The following is an 18,057-nucleotide window of genomic DNA, read 5'->3' as shown; positions in this document are numbered from 1 at the left end:
AAAAAGGGAAAAGGTAAAAAGGCTTACCATTGAAATGAAGATGGAAATGATTAAAAAAAATATGAACATGGTATCCACATCCGTGAACTGGCTCGACAATACGGCCGTAGAATGTGTCCGATCCTGACGGTCCTCCTCTGACCTCTGTTCACCAATCTTTATAAGTTAAGGTGGTGACAATTATTATTGTGGTAACATTGCCAAAGAAATCGCCAGCTTCCTCAGGTTTCTAATCATTTAATACATCAACTTGCGCAACACAACACGCCTACTGGCCGCCGCAGTTGACGCCAGCAACAAAACATTTAAAAGAGAAAGTAAAATCTCTACCGCACTCTCTATCTCACTTTGACGTTAGCCACGCGGTGCGTTCAGGTACGGAATGCGAACCACATTTGCCACATTAGAACCCCATTTGTTACATTACTACAGGAATTATTAATTACCAGTATTATTATTATACTGTATTATTATTCCGATTTATATTTATTTGTTTTGCTATATGTAATTGCCATTTGTAATAGTACCAGCAGTAATTATTAGGGATTTAGTGTAGGTTTTCGGGCTGTGGAACGAATTAATGGAATTTTAATGTATTCTTATGGGAAAATCCTGCTCAACATATGACCATTTCGATTTACAAACAAGCTCCTGGAACGAACTAACTTCGTATGTAGAGGTACCACTGTACTGTGGAAGGTAATTGTTGATTCCAAGTTGGGGCGGAGCTGCTGGGAGTTTATGGGCTTTATCATTAGTGGGTTAGGGTTAGTGCAGAGGTTTTAATTTCGTTTGTTTTTTAGAAAATCATTTGAGCAGCATAAAATAAGATTGCAAACAAATTAAATTAAAAAAATAACTTCAATAAAATTCTATTTAAAATAAATGTTTAATCTTTTTTTTTACGAGTGGAATTAAGCTTAAATATATATATTTCAGGAACATTAATGTTCTCTCTCACGTGCATTTCAATTCAGCTAAATATCATGAATAACAAAATGTACTTCATTTGTCATTATTTATAATTATCATTTATATATTAATTTATTACATATTAATTTTATATTACATATACAGTGCCTTGCAAAAGTATTCGGCCCCCTTGAACCTTGCAACCTTTCGCCACATTTCAGGCTTCAAACATAAAGATATAAAATTTTAATTTTTTGTCAAGAATCAACAACAAGTGGGACACAATCGTGAAGTGGAACAACATTTATTGGATAATTTAAACTTTTTTAACAAATAAAAAACTGAAAAGTGGGGCGTGCAATATTATTCGGCCCCCTTGCGTTAATACTTTGTAGCGCCACCTTTTGCTCCAATTACAGCTGCAAGTCGCTTGGGGTATGTTTCTATCAGTTTTGCACATCGAGAGACTGACATTCTTGCCCATTCTTCCTTGCAAAACAGCTCGAGATCAGTGAGGTTGGATGGAGAATGTTTGTGAACAGCAGTCTTCAGCTCTTTCCACAGATTCTCGATTGGATTCAGGTCTGGACTTTGACTTGGCCATTCTAACACTTGGATACGTTTATATTGAACCATTCCATTGTAGATTTGGCTTTATGTTTTGGATCATTGTCCTGTTGGAAGATAAATCTCCGTCCCAGTCTCAGGTCTTGTGCAGATACCAACAGGTTTTCTTCCAGAATGTTCCTGTATTTGGCTGCATCCATCTTCCCGTCAATTTTAACCATCTTCCCTGTCCCTGCTGAAGAAAAGCAGGCCCAAACCATGATGCTACCACCACCATGTTTGACAGTGGGGATGGTGTGTTCAGGGTGATGAGCTGTGTTGCTTTTACGCCAAACATATCGTTTTGCATTGTGGCCAAAAAGTTCAATTTTGGTTTCATCTGACCAGAGCACCTTCTTCCACATGTTTGATGTGTCTCCCAGGTGGCTTGTGGCAAACTTTAAACGAGACTTTTTATGGATATCTTTGAGAAATGGCTTTCTTCTTGCCACTCTTCCATAAAGGCCAGATTTGTGCAGTGTACGACTGATTGTTGTCCTATGGACAGACTCTCCCACCTCAGCTGTAGATCTCTGCAGTTCATCCAGAGTGATCATGGGCCTCTTGGCTGCATCTCTGATCAGTTTTCTCCTTGTTTGAGAAGAAAGTTTGGAAGGACGGCCGGGTCCTGGTAGATTTGCAGTGGTCTGATGCTCCTTCCATTTCAATATGATGGCTTGCACAGTGCTCCTTGAGATGTTTAAAGCTTGGGAAATCTTTTTGTATCCAAATCCTGCTTTAAACTTCTCCACAACAGTATCTCGGACCTGCCTGGTGTGTTCCTTAATGCTCTCTGCACTTTAAACAGAACCCTGAAACTATCACAGAGCAGGGGCATTTATACGGAGACTTGATTACACATAGGTGGATTCTATTTATCATCATCGGTCATTTAGGACAACATTGGATCATTCAGAGATCCTCACTGAACTTCTGGAGTTAGTTTGCTGCACTGAAAGTAAAGGGGCCGAATAATATTGCACGCGCCACTTTTCAGTTTTTTATTTGTTAAAAAAGTTTAAATTATCTAATAAATGTTGTTCCACTTCACGATTGTGTCCCACTTGTTGTTGATTCTTGACAAAAAAATTAAATTTCATATCTTTATGTTTGAAGCCTGAAATGTGGCGAAAGGTTGCAAGATTCAAGGGGGCCGAATACTTTTGCAAGGCACTGTATGTTTATTTTATAATATGTAGACTATAGCCCACAGCGTGTCCTGTTATTGACTGGTGACGTATACAGAGTATTTCCAGGTTTTTAGGGCGAAAGGCTCCCCCTCAACATAAATATTGTGAGTGTAATAATGGAACTTGGTTAGTCTCTTCGTGGGAAGCGTACACTTGCACAATAGAGGCACCGTCACTCCACTTTCATGTACAGTAGACAAGGTCACCGGAAGCAGCCAGGAATTGTTTGGCTTACTGTAAGTATGCTTCAAGGTCATATTTGTTCCACTCACTCAAGTTCAGGAACAGCATTTGAAGAGCTCCTCGAAACATAATTTTCAGACTATAAGGCACACCTGACTATATGCTGCCACCCGCAAAATTTGACACGAAAACAGCATTTGTTCAGAGATAATCCACACCGGACTATGAGACGCAGCTGTCCTCACTGTATTATGGGATATTTACACCAAAAGAAATTAACAGGTAATACTTTATATGATAGCGGTGTCATGAGACCGTCATAATTATGAAATGACACGGTCATGAGGATAATGAATGCTTATGACAGATGTCATTTAGTATCAGGCAAATGATCTCTCTTGAATGGATGTAAAAGATCCGAGCTGGAAATGAATGGAGTTAGTGACAAATTTTGCCAGATAACATTTCATGACATCTGTCATAAGCATTCATTAATGCGCATGACGATGTCATGTCATAATCATGTCGGTCTTATGACAGTCTTATGACAGTCTTATGACGCCGCTGTCAAATAAAGTGCTACCTATTAACCCAAATAAATAAACAGATAAGACGCACTGGAATATAAACCGCAGGATTCCAAATGAGGGGAAAAAGTAGCAGCTTATAGTCCAAAAATTATGGTAAGCACAAATAACAGCCAGTGCAAAACCGAAACACGGCAGCGTCATTTCACCGCTGACTTGCCCTGATATCATCCCAATGAGTGACACCCACGTCCGCAAGTCAATAGTGTGACATCACTGCGACGTGCACGTGACAAAGAGAATGAAAAGGGACAACAATGAAGGGCATGCAGCTCGTTTGTGTTCTTATTTACAAGCCTCGTTTGACTTAAGGCCAATTTTATATCCGTCCTCTTATCACACGTATCATGTTCTGCTCTTTTGTTTCTGTGCAAAAAGAAATAAAGCTAAGCGTTACACTTACCATAATCACAATTCATTATTTTGATTATTATGATTAATATAATTTGAATCTCAATGATAAATAACCATTGTAAAAACAATTGAGGGTCCTTGAGCCCAACCCAGCAATAAAAGCTGGGAAGATCACAGTTCTACTCACTTTCTGAGAGTTCAGGTAGTACGGGTCCAAATCCTCCAGTGGTACCGCCACCATTCCCTTAGGGATGTCCCCATAGATGTAGGGCAGGCTCTTGCCAGCCTCCAGGTCGCTGTTGGGCTTGGGCTTGTTCTCATCATCGTCATCACGGTAACTGCTGTCCTGCTTGGGCGGCTTCTTGTTCTTCTCCTCGTTGATGCGCTGCTCGAGGGCCGCCAAAGATTCCACATTAAATCTCTTAAAGCTGTCAGGTCCTGGCGGTGCGAGAAGGGGTGCAGCCATGTTTTCATCCTGCAGCTACGTGGTCTTTAGGTTGTGACCATCCAAGTTAGCAGATCTGTGTGAAGATGGAGCAGAAGGTAAGCCAACTTAGACATTGCTTCTGTTCTTTACCACCAATGCCAAGATATAACTAAAGGTCAGAAATACCCAAATGGTGATGTGTGCACCAGTGGGAATGAGCAAAGACAACTAATAATGGCATCATAGTCACACATTTACAAAGATTTCTTTCCCCTGAAAAATAACCATTGTTTGGTCATTCATTGGGCTCATTGGATTTGATTGATGACGTTAGACCAGGGGGTCAGCAACCCGCTGCTCCGGAGCCACATGCAGCTCTTTGAACCTTCTGATGTGGCTCGGTTTTATATTAAATAAATTAATATTTGATTAAAATTTATTCTAGGGCTTGTGAGATTTAACAAAGTAGATTAACTTCCCTTTAATAGGCAGATCAAGTCATTAATTCACCAACTATGCATACCTGTCAAGTTGTACGGTTTCGGCGTACTTTGTACAAGTGAGCACTGATTTTTAAATGTGTATGTTCAAAATCTGGCCGTTTTTTCCTGCGTTCGGATTGTGTCACCGTTTCGTCAACGAGACAATGTGCATTACTATGCGTTACTACGTTGGTTGAATGACGTGAGAAAAGTCAGAGTCACCAAGAGAGAAGAGTGTTTGTTGTGACGCTGTAGCAAACGCGATGCGAGGCTAGATGGGTCCAATATTTCCTGACTGTTGCCCACAGCCTACAATCCACGCCTAGATATCACGTGCATATAGAACTACATGCGAAATGACAGACTCGGCGGCGTTAAACAGCCACCATCTTAAAGCAGTAGACTTCTCAGGCTGTGTTGTAGTGAACCTTCCTAGCGAACCTGAGTCACTTTTTATCTAAAATACTCCTAAATGGGCAAAATCTTGACTTGAATCTATCTTTAAATGATGAAACGGTTTTAAAACTTTCACATGTCAAAAGTAGACAGAAGGGAACTAATGCAAAAACAGGAGCAATTTTAAAACCTTTAACGGTTGATTCACAACATTAAATGACTTCCAAACATAGCAAAGGTTACTGTTTTTTTGTTTGTTTGTTTGTCTACAGAATGAAAAGTGACGAAAGCGGAGATCTTATCCTGCCAATTTGTTGCCGAACACAATTTGCCCGCAACTATTGCTGATCACTTCTCAGAATTAGCAAAAGAAGAAATGTTCCCGGTAAGTTCATTTTATCAATTGACCTTTTTAATTTATAATTGTTTCAATTCATACAATTCAATGTTTAAATAGATTGGATGTCTAGGCTGTCAGTGGCACTGGAAGATGAGCATTCACAGCCAGTCCTCCCAGTATAAATGAATTGAACGCCTATTTAACAGAACAAAAAAAAATTATAGTGTTATTGGATTATTTTAGTTAAAGATGAACCGATACCGATACTAGTATCGGCAGGGGGTGCCGATCCGGCCCGAAATGGTGGTATCGGTATCGGCGAGTACCAACAAAGACGGCACCGATACCATTTACCGGTCCATTATTATAACATTTGACCACAGACTTTTTCTCCTCCTGGCGCTCACTACACTCTGTCTCTGTGTTGTGTGATGACACGTGAACACCAAGCAGCTATCGCTATTGGCCTGCTCCAGACCAATGAGAGCGGGCCAATAGCCACTCCTGACCAATCAAAAGGGGGCTTTTTCATATGGACGAAAAACAAACCAGGAAATATGGCGGCGCCGCGGCGGTCGGGAAATATTTCCAAATAGAAATCCCGTCGATTAAAATCAATGGCTGCATGCAAGATTTGCGGCCTGAAAGTTTGGAGATCTGGAGTTAAATCGGCCAGTTTCAATACCTCGAACTTGATAAAACATTTGAAGACGAAACGTGAACGAACACAACGAGTTTGAGCCTGCAAGAGCAGGACTGCTATCCAGAGGAAGAAGGCCGCTGGACCGGAGAAATCATCTCTGGTCAGTTCACTTCGTCTACTTTACTTTTATTGTCTTTTACTGAAAGAAATACCGCAGTAATTTGGGAAGTGTTTCCAAAGTATTGTTGCCACCTTTCAGAAATAGAAATAAGGGACTCCCACCTCCCGAAAAAAAGGAGAGACGGGATGCTGTGGTCAATTATTATTATAATTGTTAGCGTCCGCAAATGCGGAAACAAGGTTGAACCTCGAAGCAGACAACAAGCGGGGGATACATAAAAGGGTTTAATGATTGCAAACAAAAAAATAACACGCGATCGCGGGACAGTAGAAATAACAAAAAACAAACTAAGACGATAGGCAGCGGTTACAAACGAGAGCAGCACACTAACAGAAAAACCCAATGCAGGGGCATAACAAGCAAATGTAGCGAGATTATTGTGCCAGATGTCAAATAGCGATCAGCAAGGCAAATATCTCGGCAGCCTTCTCTGAGATCACCCATGCTTAAATGCTGCGTTGACGAGCCTGCATTGGATTCAAGTGCCACGCCCCCACGCCCAGCAACAAAACACAATCTAACCAGCAGCAGAATGTGACAATAATTTCATGAAAGTTGCACTGTTTGGACTTTGAGAGGTTTAAAAAAGTTTATTCAGTTCATTCAGAGTTTATTATCATGAATTTATTTTTACTTTCTTACTGTTGGGCTAGTATTATACATGTTTTATTAATTTCACCAATTTAGCACTATTTTGGTCTTTGAGAGCGGAAGGTTTATTCAACTATTGTCTACTAGGGTTTAGTGTACTTTTTCCTATTGTGCAAAGGTAAGCAACAGCCTGACAAAGCCTTGATAGCAATGATTTCACATTTCACGCTCTTTGGGGAAAAAAAAAAAATTAAGGAAAATTCAAACCATCTATAAAATATGCCATATTTTTCTGTATATTGTTGTTGGAATGGAAAGATAAGACACAAGATGGATATATACATTCAACATACGGTACACAAGTACTGTATTTGTTTACAATAAATGGCAATAGATGGCAATAACATTATTAACATTCTGTTAAAGTGATCCATGGATAGAAAGACTTGTAGTTCTTAAAGATGAATATTAGTACAAGTTATAGAAATTTTATATTAAAACCCCTCTTAATGTTTTCGTTTTAATAAAATTTGTAAAATTTTCAATCAAAAAATAAACTAGTAGCCCGCCATTGTTGATGTCAATAACTATTACACAATGGTAATGGATGCTGAAGCCTATAAAAGCAGTCACACCCAAGCGCCAGCAGAGGGCGGAAAAACTCCATAAAACACAATTAACAAGTTGGCCTTTCACTATACTGACATTTAAATCTGTCTGAGCGGGGCTAGTGCGTTAATTGCGTCAAATATTTTAACGTGATTAATTTAAAAAATTAATTACCGCCCGTTAACGCGATAATTTTGACAGCCCTAATATATATATATATAATCGGGGTGGTATCGGTATGGTATCGGTATCGGCCGATACTGCACAGCCAGGTATCGGTATCGGTATTGGGGCCAAAAAATGGTATCGGTGCAACACTAATTTTAGTGCAGTGTATTTCTGTTTCTATTCATTTTAATTTCCTTTCATTTTTTTATTAATATTTTATTAATTTGCAAATGTATTTCTTCATTAAAAAAAACATAAAAATCATATGAAAACAAAAATAATGATTACTATTATTACTGATCAAAATTTATTTAAAACTGGGCTATTTCGGCTCCGATGGGTACACAGTGAACTCCTGCACTTTTTGTTTTTGTTTGAAGTTGAAGTTAAATTATTTCAGTTACCACATATTGAAATGCTATTTATTGTGAAAAAATCAGGGAGCTATTCTCAAAGTTTTTATTTAACTTTACAAGAGGTGCTGCTGACCCTGAGAACTCCCTGTATTTTTGTTGTATTGTATTTTCTGTGGAAATTTTTCAGACAGCTATGTATTTAACCTTTATTCAACTTTATAATAGATGTTTCTGAGTCTAGGAAATTCAGGCACATCTGGAGCTATTATTTTCTATTTTTGTGATTCTATAAACGTGCTTTAGGCATTTCAATGAAGTTCAGTGTTTGCATTATTCAATTTTGTAATGCCAATGTTTACACTTTTACTGCAAAAATCTGTTATCTCCCCCTCTAACTACTAATAATCAGTATCGGTATCGGTCCTGAAAAACCCATACCTGTCGATCTCTAGTTTTTAGCAAATAATCGTTAACTTAGATTTTTTGTGGCTGCAAGGCATTCCAAAAGAGCTGGGACAAGTGGCAAAAGACTAAGAAAGTTGAGGAATGTGCATAAAACACCTATTTGAAACATCCCAGGAGAACAGGCTAATTAGCAACAAGTAGGTGCCATATTTGGGTATAAAAGGAGCTTTGCTGAAATGCTCAGTCATTCATGGTGGTGATGGTGCGAGGTTCTCCGCTTTGTGAAGAAGTGCGGGGGAAAAAACAGTTGAAGAGTGTAAGGACAATGTTCAATGTACAATTGCAAGGAATTTAGCGATGTCATCATCCACAATCAAGGGTTCAGTTCCCAGCCCCGGCATTCCAGTGTGGCGATTGCATGTTTTCCTGTGCCTGCATGAGTTTTCTCAATGTAATGTGGTCTCCTTCAACATCCTAAAAACATGCATGATGGGTAGGCGGAATGGACACTCCAAATCCTCCATAGGTGTAATTGTGAGTGTGAAAGGTCCTTTGTCTATAGTGCCCTGCGATTGGCTGGAATTGGCACATGATAAAGGTGATGCATGCCCCTTTAAAGAAAGTCATCCACCAGATTTGACCACATATTGATTCTAAAAAGGCAGGGATGTGCAGCCAGGGAAGGTAGGGGAGGCAGAGCCACACTTGTATGTAAAGAGTTCAAACACAAACAATGATTGTGATCTTTTTGAGTCCAATAATGGCCATGATTTAAATGTTAAAATTGCAATAATTGCATATTTCCTGTTCAAATACAAGGGTGAGACTTAAAGTGCTGCTTCACCTCATAGTAGAGGTATGACAAAATATCAATATGCTGATATATCGTGATACTTTGCATCCCAAAAGGTTATCAACACGCTCATGCCAAGAATCTAAATATCGTTTTGAAAAGGTGTCAATGTTTAAAAAAAAAAAAAAAAAAAAGTAACCAACAAGTTGCTACCAAAATCTTCCACAATAACAGTGTCTCAATTAACTATATGGCTGCCATTGATGGCGCTTGATGACGAATCCATTAAGACTGGGAAGAGCGAATGAACGTTTGTTCATTCAAAACTAGAGCATTCACAGTCACTGTTTCCAATTTTCGGGGCATTTACAGGTCATTTTCTGTTTATTTTAGGGCATTATAGGTCACTTCCTGTTCTGTAACACAAAATCAACAGGAAGTGACCCATAAAATGCCCAAAAACAACAGGAAGTGACCCTGAAATGGCCCAAAATTACCTCGTTGCCTGCATTGGCTGCCACTGACGAACATCAAAGTGGGAGGAGCCAATTTGAAGTGGGAGGGGTTCATTCGCTGCCATCCTCCCAGTTCAAATTATTGGACGCCTGCAAGTTATAAATTTACAGCAGAGGATGAAGATAGCTTGTTTTTATGTGTATTAGTTGTAAGCCTGTCGCAATATGCAATAATTCCATTTATCGCACGGTAAATTAAAATGAAGGCGGTAATTTTCCCGCTGCGATTTATCGCCCCACGTGCGTGCGTGCGTGCGTGCGTGCGCGTGCAGCAGATGTGCGGCGGACTTGCTGTTAAAAGTTCGGCTTCCTGGTTACCAACAGCGCAATATGCTGTGATGAGGATTCACTCTGTTTTATTGACTTCTGGGTATGTTCGTTTTACACATTTGAACCTAGCCTAAGGCTAGGTACAGGTCTTAATGCATGAATCCGATTTTTGCGTGTTTTTCTGGCTCGAGTGAGGCATTAACTTGACGGCCTGAACATGACAAGTCGCATAGAAGTGGAGCATTTCAAATCCGATCTGGGTCACTTTCGTATGTGGTCTAAATCCGATCTGGGCCACATTTTTCCAGAATGCGGCTGGCGGTCTAAACTTTCAAGTCTCCGGAATCGGAATTCATGCGGCAATGACATCAGCAAAACGAAAGCGGCAGGCAGGACGGGAGCAATGTTGTTGCTGTTGTTTATTGTCATCATCATCGGTATCATTGACAGTTACAAGATAGCATTGTGATAAAAGTAATTAACCCGAAGAAAAGACGAGGGCTGACGGAAGAAGCCTGGGCTTATTAAATCCCGTTGTTCTGTCAAAATTTGCTCCCTTATAAAATTTTGCTCCCAAAGCTTTTGTGGCGCTGAAAAAGCCCTCTTTTACATTCAACTGGACTGTCAATGTTATCCAAAGGTGCTAACTAAACTAGATGCATCATAAACATAAATGTGCAACACGAAAATGGCGTAAATTATTACTTAATGACACGGCGAAGTCGTTAACAGTGAGAGCACGGGGGGCAGTTGCTGTGTGCAGCTAACATGGTAGGCTCTGTTTGAGAACTTTTGTACATGTCTTTCCATGATCAAACTTAAGTAAATATTCCTTTCTTTAAAGAAAGTTTGTAGTGTTTACTTTTGAATCGCTGCATTCGCAGGCATTTTTAACGTTACGCGCATGCGCAAAACCGCAAGGTGGCAATTATTGATGGGTTGCAAAATTTGTCAGAACACCTGTTCTGCAATTATTGATGGGTTGCAAAATTTGTCAGAACACCGTCCCCACCCGATGTAGCTGTGCATTAGCTTCTAGCTTGAACTCTGCTTTTATGCACGAAGCGGGCTTGAACACAGTCATTAAAAAATAAATGAAGAAAAGTATAAGCCTGACAATTTTCGATTTTAATTCTATGTGCCGAATGAGCAATATTTCGGTATTGCTTACATGGCCGAGACGGGGCAAATTGACACACCCACGTCATGTCACGCACACAAGTCAAGGCTTATGTGCGTGCGTGTATGCGCTCTATCATTCCATATAAACTTGAATAGCCTATAGGTCTAAACGTGGATTACTAATGTCTGTTATTTGTGTCCTCTTTTTGGAAATCAAAATATGACCACCCTGGAATGACATACAGTAAGCATGTGTCATTTGTTTGACGCTTCTGCGCATGCGGTCACTTTGCTGAGCGGATCTCGGACTACGAATTCATGCGTATGCGTGATACTTGAACGAGCTCCATGGACAAATGCAGTCTGAACAGGCACGCCAAAAAAAAACAGACATGACAAAAAAATCGGATTTGTGCATTAAGACCTGCAGTATGAACATAGGCTTAGTGAAGCCAAATTTTTGTTCTTGTACTTAATTAATCTATTTTTCTCTGTTGTTGTTGAAGTGCAATTGTTAGTGTTACTACAACTTTATACCTCTGTGCCTAAATGCTTAAGTTATTGAAGTGCAATTTTATCTTTCCTTGAAAAAGACATTTTATTTATTCTGTGTTTCTGTGCGGTATTGATATTGTTGTCTTTTACTTAAAAGAGGCATGTTCTATTGTTTTTAGTTGGGATTTCTTAAAAAGTTTTTGAATTTAAGAGTGAACGTTTATTGCGTTTAAATGGGTGTACTTAATATTACTTAGTATTATTAATATATACTGTATTCTTACTGTGTTATTGTAAATTGGTTAAAAAAAACTTTTTGGGAGGGCGCAATAATATCGCATATCGCAATAATTTATGAGAGAATTCGCCAACTAAAATTTGTTATCGCGACAGGCCTAATTAGTTGTTTTGTAGAATAGCCTAGAATGATTTCCTGACCAATGTATTGATCATCGTTTGATCGCAATATCATGAGATCATCGTTATCGTGAGCTTTGTATCATATCATGAGGTACCAAGAGGTTCCCACTCCTAAGTGAGAAAAGTAGAAATAGCATAGCGTAACAGCGCCTTATTGATAAAAATGATTGTACAAAACATGCGAGGAAATTGGCATTCTACTTAGGTCTCCAATATTTTTTCCGACACCTGTGATATGGATTGTAGTTTGTAGTTTTCCATAGTCAGGCTATTAAAAGTGTATACTATAATGTATAGTATATTTTGTATACTAACTGTATACTAGTAAGTATCTGGTTTTTTGTGTGTACCACAGATAATGGGGTGAAGTGACAGGCAGCATTCTGCTGCCATGCGAGTCACCAACCCAGAGTGCACACAAGACTACACATGTTAATACTGGTACCAGTCTTCTTTGACCAGTCACCTACAGTAGGTAACTAGTCAATTTGTGCTAAAGGCTCATCTCATGTGACTTTACTATGTTGTTCACAAACAGTGAATGCAAAACACCCGGACAGCTTATCAGCTTCTTGGTCAAAAAGAATGTGATCTAGACTGTATTGATGTGATGACGGAGTTAAGGATTGTTTTGGTGTTGGTGTTTTTTTTTTTTTTTTACATTTTGTCATGCCTGAATGCCGTGTTTGATATCTATCGCCATCAATGGTACTGAAGCATTACCATTCAATGCCAGCCATCCCTGTTCAAATCGATTTGATGTTAATTCCTGTCAATGGCGTTGAATTAGTTAATTAGCATGTCGAATCAAGAAGGTTTAATTTTTGTATGACCTAATTACAAATTAGTTGCGAAGTGCTTCACAGGCCCAGGGCTGACCAGCAACCAGGTTGGGAAAGAATCAAAGCCCCCATTTAGGCGAAAAAAGAGAAGAGACCACAGAAGGAAGAATGACCAGGCTGCAATGGATGCTGATTGGGCTTAAACATACTGTATTAATAGGATATAATATCTAATGTAAGCATGATGTTGCAAAGAAGTGTGACTTTCACATTATAATCTTTAGCTGTCACAGTACAAATACATTAGCGCTCTCTAATTTATGGCTTGGTGCTTTAGAAGAGGATTTACAGAAATGATACAGTATAATGTTTATATTGGTTCGTTTGGGCAAATCTTACACAATAGAACAATGCAATTTTTCTCAACTTTAAAAGAACAAGCTGTGTTTTAGTAACACGAGAAATTAAGTGCAAATAAGTCATTACAGGTGTAAACTATAAAATTTTGAAGTCTTAAGGCGATTAACAAGTTTTTTTTTTCCAATATCAAAACTATTTTCCTTTTAAACTGTAGATTGAATGTTTGTTAAAACTATATATATGAAGATAAATGAAATTCCTTAAGTGAGGAAAAATCCTTAATAGTAATACAATATTTCTCAGGCGCTTTCAGTGTGAAAAATTCTCAAAATTATTAGTTCAATCTCCAGAAAATTTGGTCCTTTGAGCAAAGTCTAGTAGAACTTTCTCCTGAAAAAATAGCAGTGCATTTAGACATGTGCAGTATAAGCTGCTTTCATATGGATGTGATGTGTGGGTTGATTGGACACTCCAGGAGATGCAATGTTCCTTGCTACATTGCAAGTGGTCATGTCTGTTGTGATGTAGATGAGAATTTGAGCTGTCCGATAATGACTTTTTAACCATATGCCGATGTTCTCCAGAAATCTGATACAAATATCAAACTGATATGCGGTCATGGACTTAACATAATATAAAGGTATCCGCGGGGTCTTGAAATGTCTTTAAAAAAAAAGTCTTAAATCCAATAATTTGAATTTTAGGCCTTAAAATATGTAAAATTCTCCCAAAATATCATTAAAGATCTTAAATACAATTTTGGAAGGTCTTAAAAATCTACTGACCTTAATTTTATTTATTACATACATAAATTTCAGTCTCGCTTTTGAACGTTTCAATTTTACAATCTGTGGAGTTATGTGTCAGCGATTTGCTATGAGAATTGGAAATACGTTAGCATTTGTAGTTTTAAGATAGCGGACTTTTGTTAGGCAAATTAGGCAAATTTATTCAACTAAATTTACATATTGATCAGACTAGATGGACTTTTGAACACCAATTGTTTTGTGTCAAGTGTTTTATTGTGAAAATGTGTGTCGTTTTGAACATAAATGTACCTATGTGTGTTACAGGTTTACAATTTGTCAAAAGTGAAGGAAGTAAAAAGCTTCAAAAACCACAATTTCCTTGTTTGCTGTCTGTCAAGATCAACAACTTCATATTTTTCATATTTAGTGAGGACAGAACATGTCGTATTAATAAAGTAAAGTAACAAATATTGTGAGGTACAATACGGTACTGTTTAAGTGACTTTAAAAAAATGACTGTAGACAAAATGGCGGACGAGACTCCGGCGTCGTAAAGTTGAAATCACGTAAGTTGTGTACGTTGTAACCCGGGGATGACCTGTAATGTGTAACATTATTGTAGTTTTGAAAATAGCTGTGCAAGTCTAGTATAGTGCTGTCTTGATGAGTCACCGAGTTCTGACCTTTTTTTGTATAGGAAAAGATCAAGAAAATAAACTGTCATCATGAAAACATGAAAAACCCATTCAACTATCTTGTTCATAGACAATGGTGTCGAGACTTCTCATTTTGATGGCGCTGACATAAATTCATGTTTTCAAGGAATGGACTATCCATTTTGTGGTGTATTTTTTCAGGTTATCCACTAGGGATGAAGGATTTTAGGAAAAAAAAAATCTAATTGCAATTTTTTTCTAGCCGATATTGTGATTTCAATTTGATTGATTTTCTTCAAAAAATTGCAAAATTCACGAACTTATATTTACTAACATGGCATGGAATTACGTCATACCGTAAAAACATTAAGCGTCACCTTTTTCACTTTTTCACCACCTGCACTAACCTTCGTGAGACCCATGCTGATTTCTCTCACAAGAAAATCCGCCATGCGTCCGTCTTGCAGGAAAACAATGAAATTGTGATTCTGTCATAAATCGTCATAGTTCGAACATGTACAGTGGGGAGAACAAGTATTTCATACACAGTCAATGGGAAAACCCATTGGCAGTGTATCAAATACTTGTTCTCCCCACTGTATATATATCAAGACAAATGAGGAGTCAAATTTTACGCCGGATGTAGAAAGGATCATATGTCAAAGTACTACTACTTAGATATAAATAATTGCTAATATTTAAGGTTTTTCTTGTGGCCAAAAATAGTCACTTATCCCATAAAGGCCTAAAGGTCTTCAGTCTTTTAACTTTTGAATTGCTGTCCACTAGGGTTGTTCCGATCATGTTTTTTTGCTCCCGATCCGATCCCGATCATTTTAGTTTGAGTATCTGCCGATCCTGATATTTCCCGATCCGATTGCCTTTTTTGCTCCCGATTCAATTCCAATCATTCCCGATAATTTTTCCCGCTCATATACATTTTGGCAATGCATTAAGAAAAAAATGAATAAAACTCGAACGAATATATACATTCAACATACAGTACATTAGTACTGTATTTGTTTATTATGACAATAAATCCTCAAGATGGCATTTACATTATTAACATTCTTTCTGTGAGAAGGATCCACGGATAGAAAGACTTGTGACTTTGTATATTGTGACTAAATATTGCCATCTAGTGTATTTGTTGACCTTTCAGTAAATGATACTGCAGGCATGCCCCAATGCATGATGGGAAGTGGAACCATGATGGGAAGAGGAACCATGACTGTGCGTCGTGCTACCAATGTATATATCTTCTCTGCTTTGGGAAATAACTTAAGGAGTTAAGACAAAGATCAATTGCCACCTTGCTTCCCCACATTGCTTCCCATGATATTTCTAATCATAGGGAGAGGGATTGCAAGGCTTTAGCCAATTGAAGAAAGGCTCCAAAGGCTGCCAAAATTCACTCTACTTATTTAGCGCTGCCTTTTATCTCTCTATATAGGTAAAACGGCGTCATTACAGATTGAGCGCGACAATGAGTGAGAAGGTTGTGCAGCGCATACATTAATTGCATTAATTATTGATATTTTTGATAACCCTACCTTAAGCCTAAACTACAGACTCTGGATGAGTGTAACATATTATGCCTGTAACATTAAATACAATTAGAAAAAAAATTAATTAAAATATATACTGCATATATATATATATATATATATTTAAAAAAGGCATGGCCGATATTTTTTTGCCGATTCTGATACTTTGAAAATGACATGATCGGACCCGATCGATCGGCATCCCGATCTACTGTCCACTGTAGTGACAACTGTCCCTGAAAGGGTTAATAATTACTGGTCTTCGCTTGTTGCTTCTTGAGCCTTCACTGCTACTATAGTGTAGCTTGGATTGTGCTTGAAAGTTGGCGTAAAATATGATCAACTGTGTGAAACTAAGACTGTGCAGCATGAGGGAATAAAATTGAACATCCTGTATGCCAAATTCCAATGTGAAGGGAGCTTTCCACATACATTTAACAAGGAAAGGATATTTAAATTTTCCTTTACATATTTGTATTAACTGCAATATATTTCTATTTGTACAATTCCTATTTCATTTTATTTTTCCATGTGCCCTTTAAACATATATAAATGAGTTGGGGGGTTTTCACGTGATCTCCATTCACCATCTCACAAAAGTGATAGTGGGTAGATACAGTGCCTTGCAAAAGTATTCGGCCCCCTTGAACCTTGCAACCTTTCGCCACATTTCAGGCTTCAAACATAAAGATATAAAATTTTAATTTTTTGTCAAGAATCAACAACAAGTGGGACACAATCGTGAAGTGGAACAAATTTTATTGGATAATTTAAACTTTTCTAACAAATAAAAAACTGAAAAGTGGGGCGTGCAATATTATTCGGCCCCCTTGCGTTAATACTTTGTAGCGCCACCTTTTGCTCCAATTACAGCTGCAAGTCGCTTGGGGTATGTTTCTATCAGTTTTACACATCGACAGACTGACATTCTTGCCCATTCTTCCTTGCAAAACAGCTCGAGCTCAGTGAGGTTGGATGGAGAGTGTTTGTGAACAGCAGTCTTCAGCTCTTTCCACAGATTCTCGATTGGATTCAGGTCTGGACTTTGACTTGGCCATTCTAACACCTGGATACGTTTATTTTTGAACCATTCCATTGTAGATTTGGCTTTATGTTTTGGATCATTGTCCTGTTGGAAGATAAATCTCCGTCCCAGTCTCAGGCCTTGTGCAGATACAAACAGGTTTTCTTCCAGAATGTTCCTGTATTTGGCTGCATCCATCTTCCCGTCAATTTTAACCCTGTCCCTGCTGAAGAAAAGCAGGCCCAAACCATGATGCTGCCACCACCATGTTTGACAGTGGGGATGGTGTGTTCGGGGTGATGAGCTGTGATGCTTTTACGCCAAACATATCGTTTTGCATTGTGGCCAAAAAGTTCAATTTTGGTTTCATCTGACCAGAGCACCTTCTTCCACATGTTTGGTGTGTCTCCCAGGTGGCTTGTGGCAAACTTTAAACGAGACTTTTTATGGATATCTTTGAGAAATGGCTTTCTTCATGCCACTCTTCCATAAAGGCCAGATTTGTGCAGTGTACGACTGATTGTTGTCCTATGGACAGACCCTCCCACCCCAGCTGTAGATCTCTGCAGTTCATCCAGAATGATCATGGGCCTCTTGGCTGCATCTCTGATCAGTTTTCTCCTTGTTTGAGAAGAAAGTTTGGAAGGACGGCCGGGTCTTGGTAGATTTGCAGTGGTCTGATGCTCCTTCCATTTCAATATGATGGCTTGCATAGTGCTCCTTGAGATGTTTAAAGCTTGGGAAATCTTTTTGTATCCAAATCCGGCTTTAAAATTCTCCACAACAGTATCTCGGACCTGCCTGGTGTGTTCCTTGGTTTTCATAATGCTCTCTGCACTTTAAACAGAACCCTGAGACTATCACAGAGCAGGTGCATTTATACGGAGACTTGAT

At 38.6% G+C, this 18,057-nt stretch overlaps 1 protein-coding gene across 7 annotated transcripts in view; it reads right to left on the bottom strand.

Moving 5' to 3' along the window:
- scn8aa (sodium channel, voltage gated, type VIII, alpha subunit a) overlaps positions 1–18,057 on the bottom strand; it is a 125,329-nt gene that overhangs the window by 93,429 nt on the left and 13,843 nt on the right. For all 7 annotated transcript variants that reach the window (XM_057830081.1, XM_057830078.1, XM_057830082.1 and 4 more), the window contains exon 2: positions 4,020–4,353. In XM_057830081.1, the coding sequence (XP_057686064.1) occupies positions 4,020–4,298 (279 nt within the window). In that variant the 5' untranslated portion in view covers positions 4,299–4,353. The remainder of the gene's footprint in view (positions 1–4,019; positions 4,354–18,057) is intronic.

This window comes from Corythoichthys intestinalis, chromosome 2 (assembly GCF_030265065.1).
Source record: "Corythoichthys intestinalis isolate RoL2023-P3 chromosome 2, ASM3026506v1, whole genome shotgun sequence".
In the NCBI taxonomy this organism is placed as follows: Eukaryota; Metazoa; Chordata; class Actinopteri; order Syngnathiformes; family Syngnathidae; genus Corythoichthys; species Corythoichthys intestinalis.
Note: the sequence above shows the minus strand (reverse complement) of the source record. Positions and strands in the feature narration are given on the sequence as shown.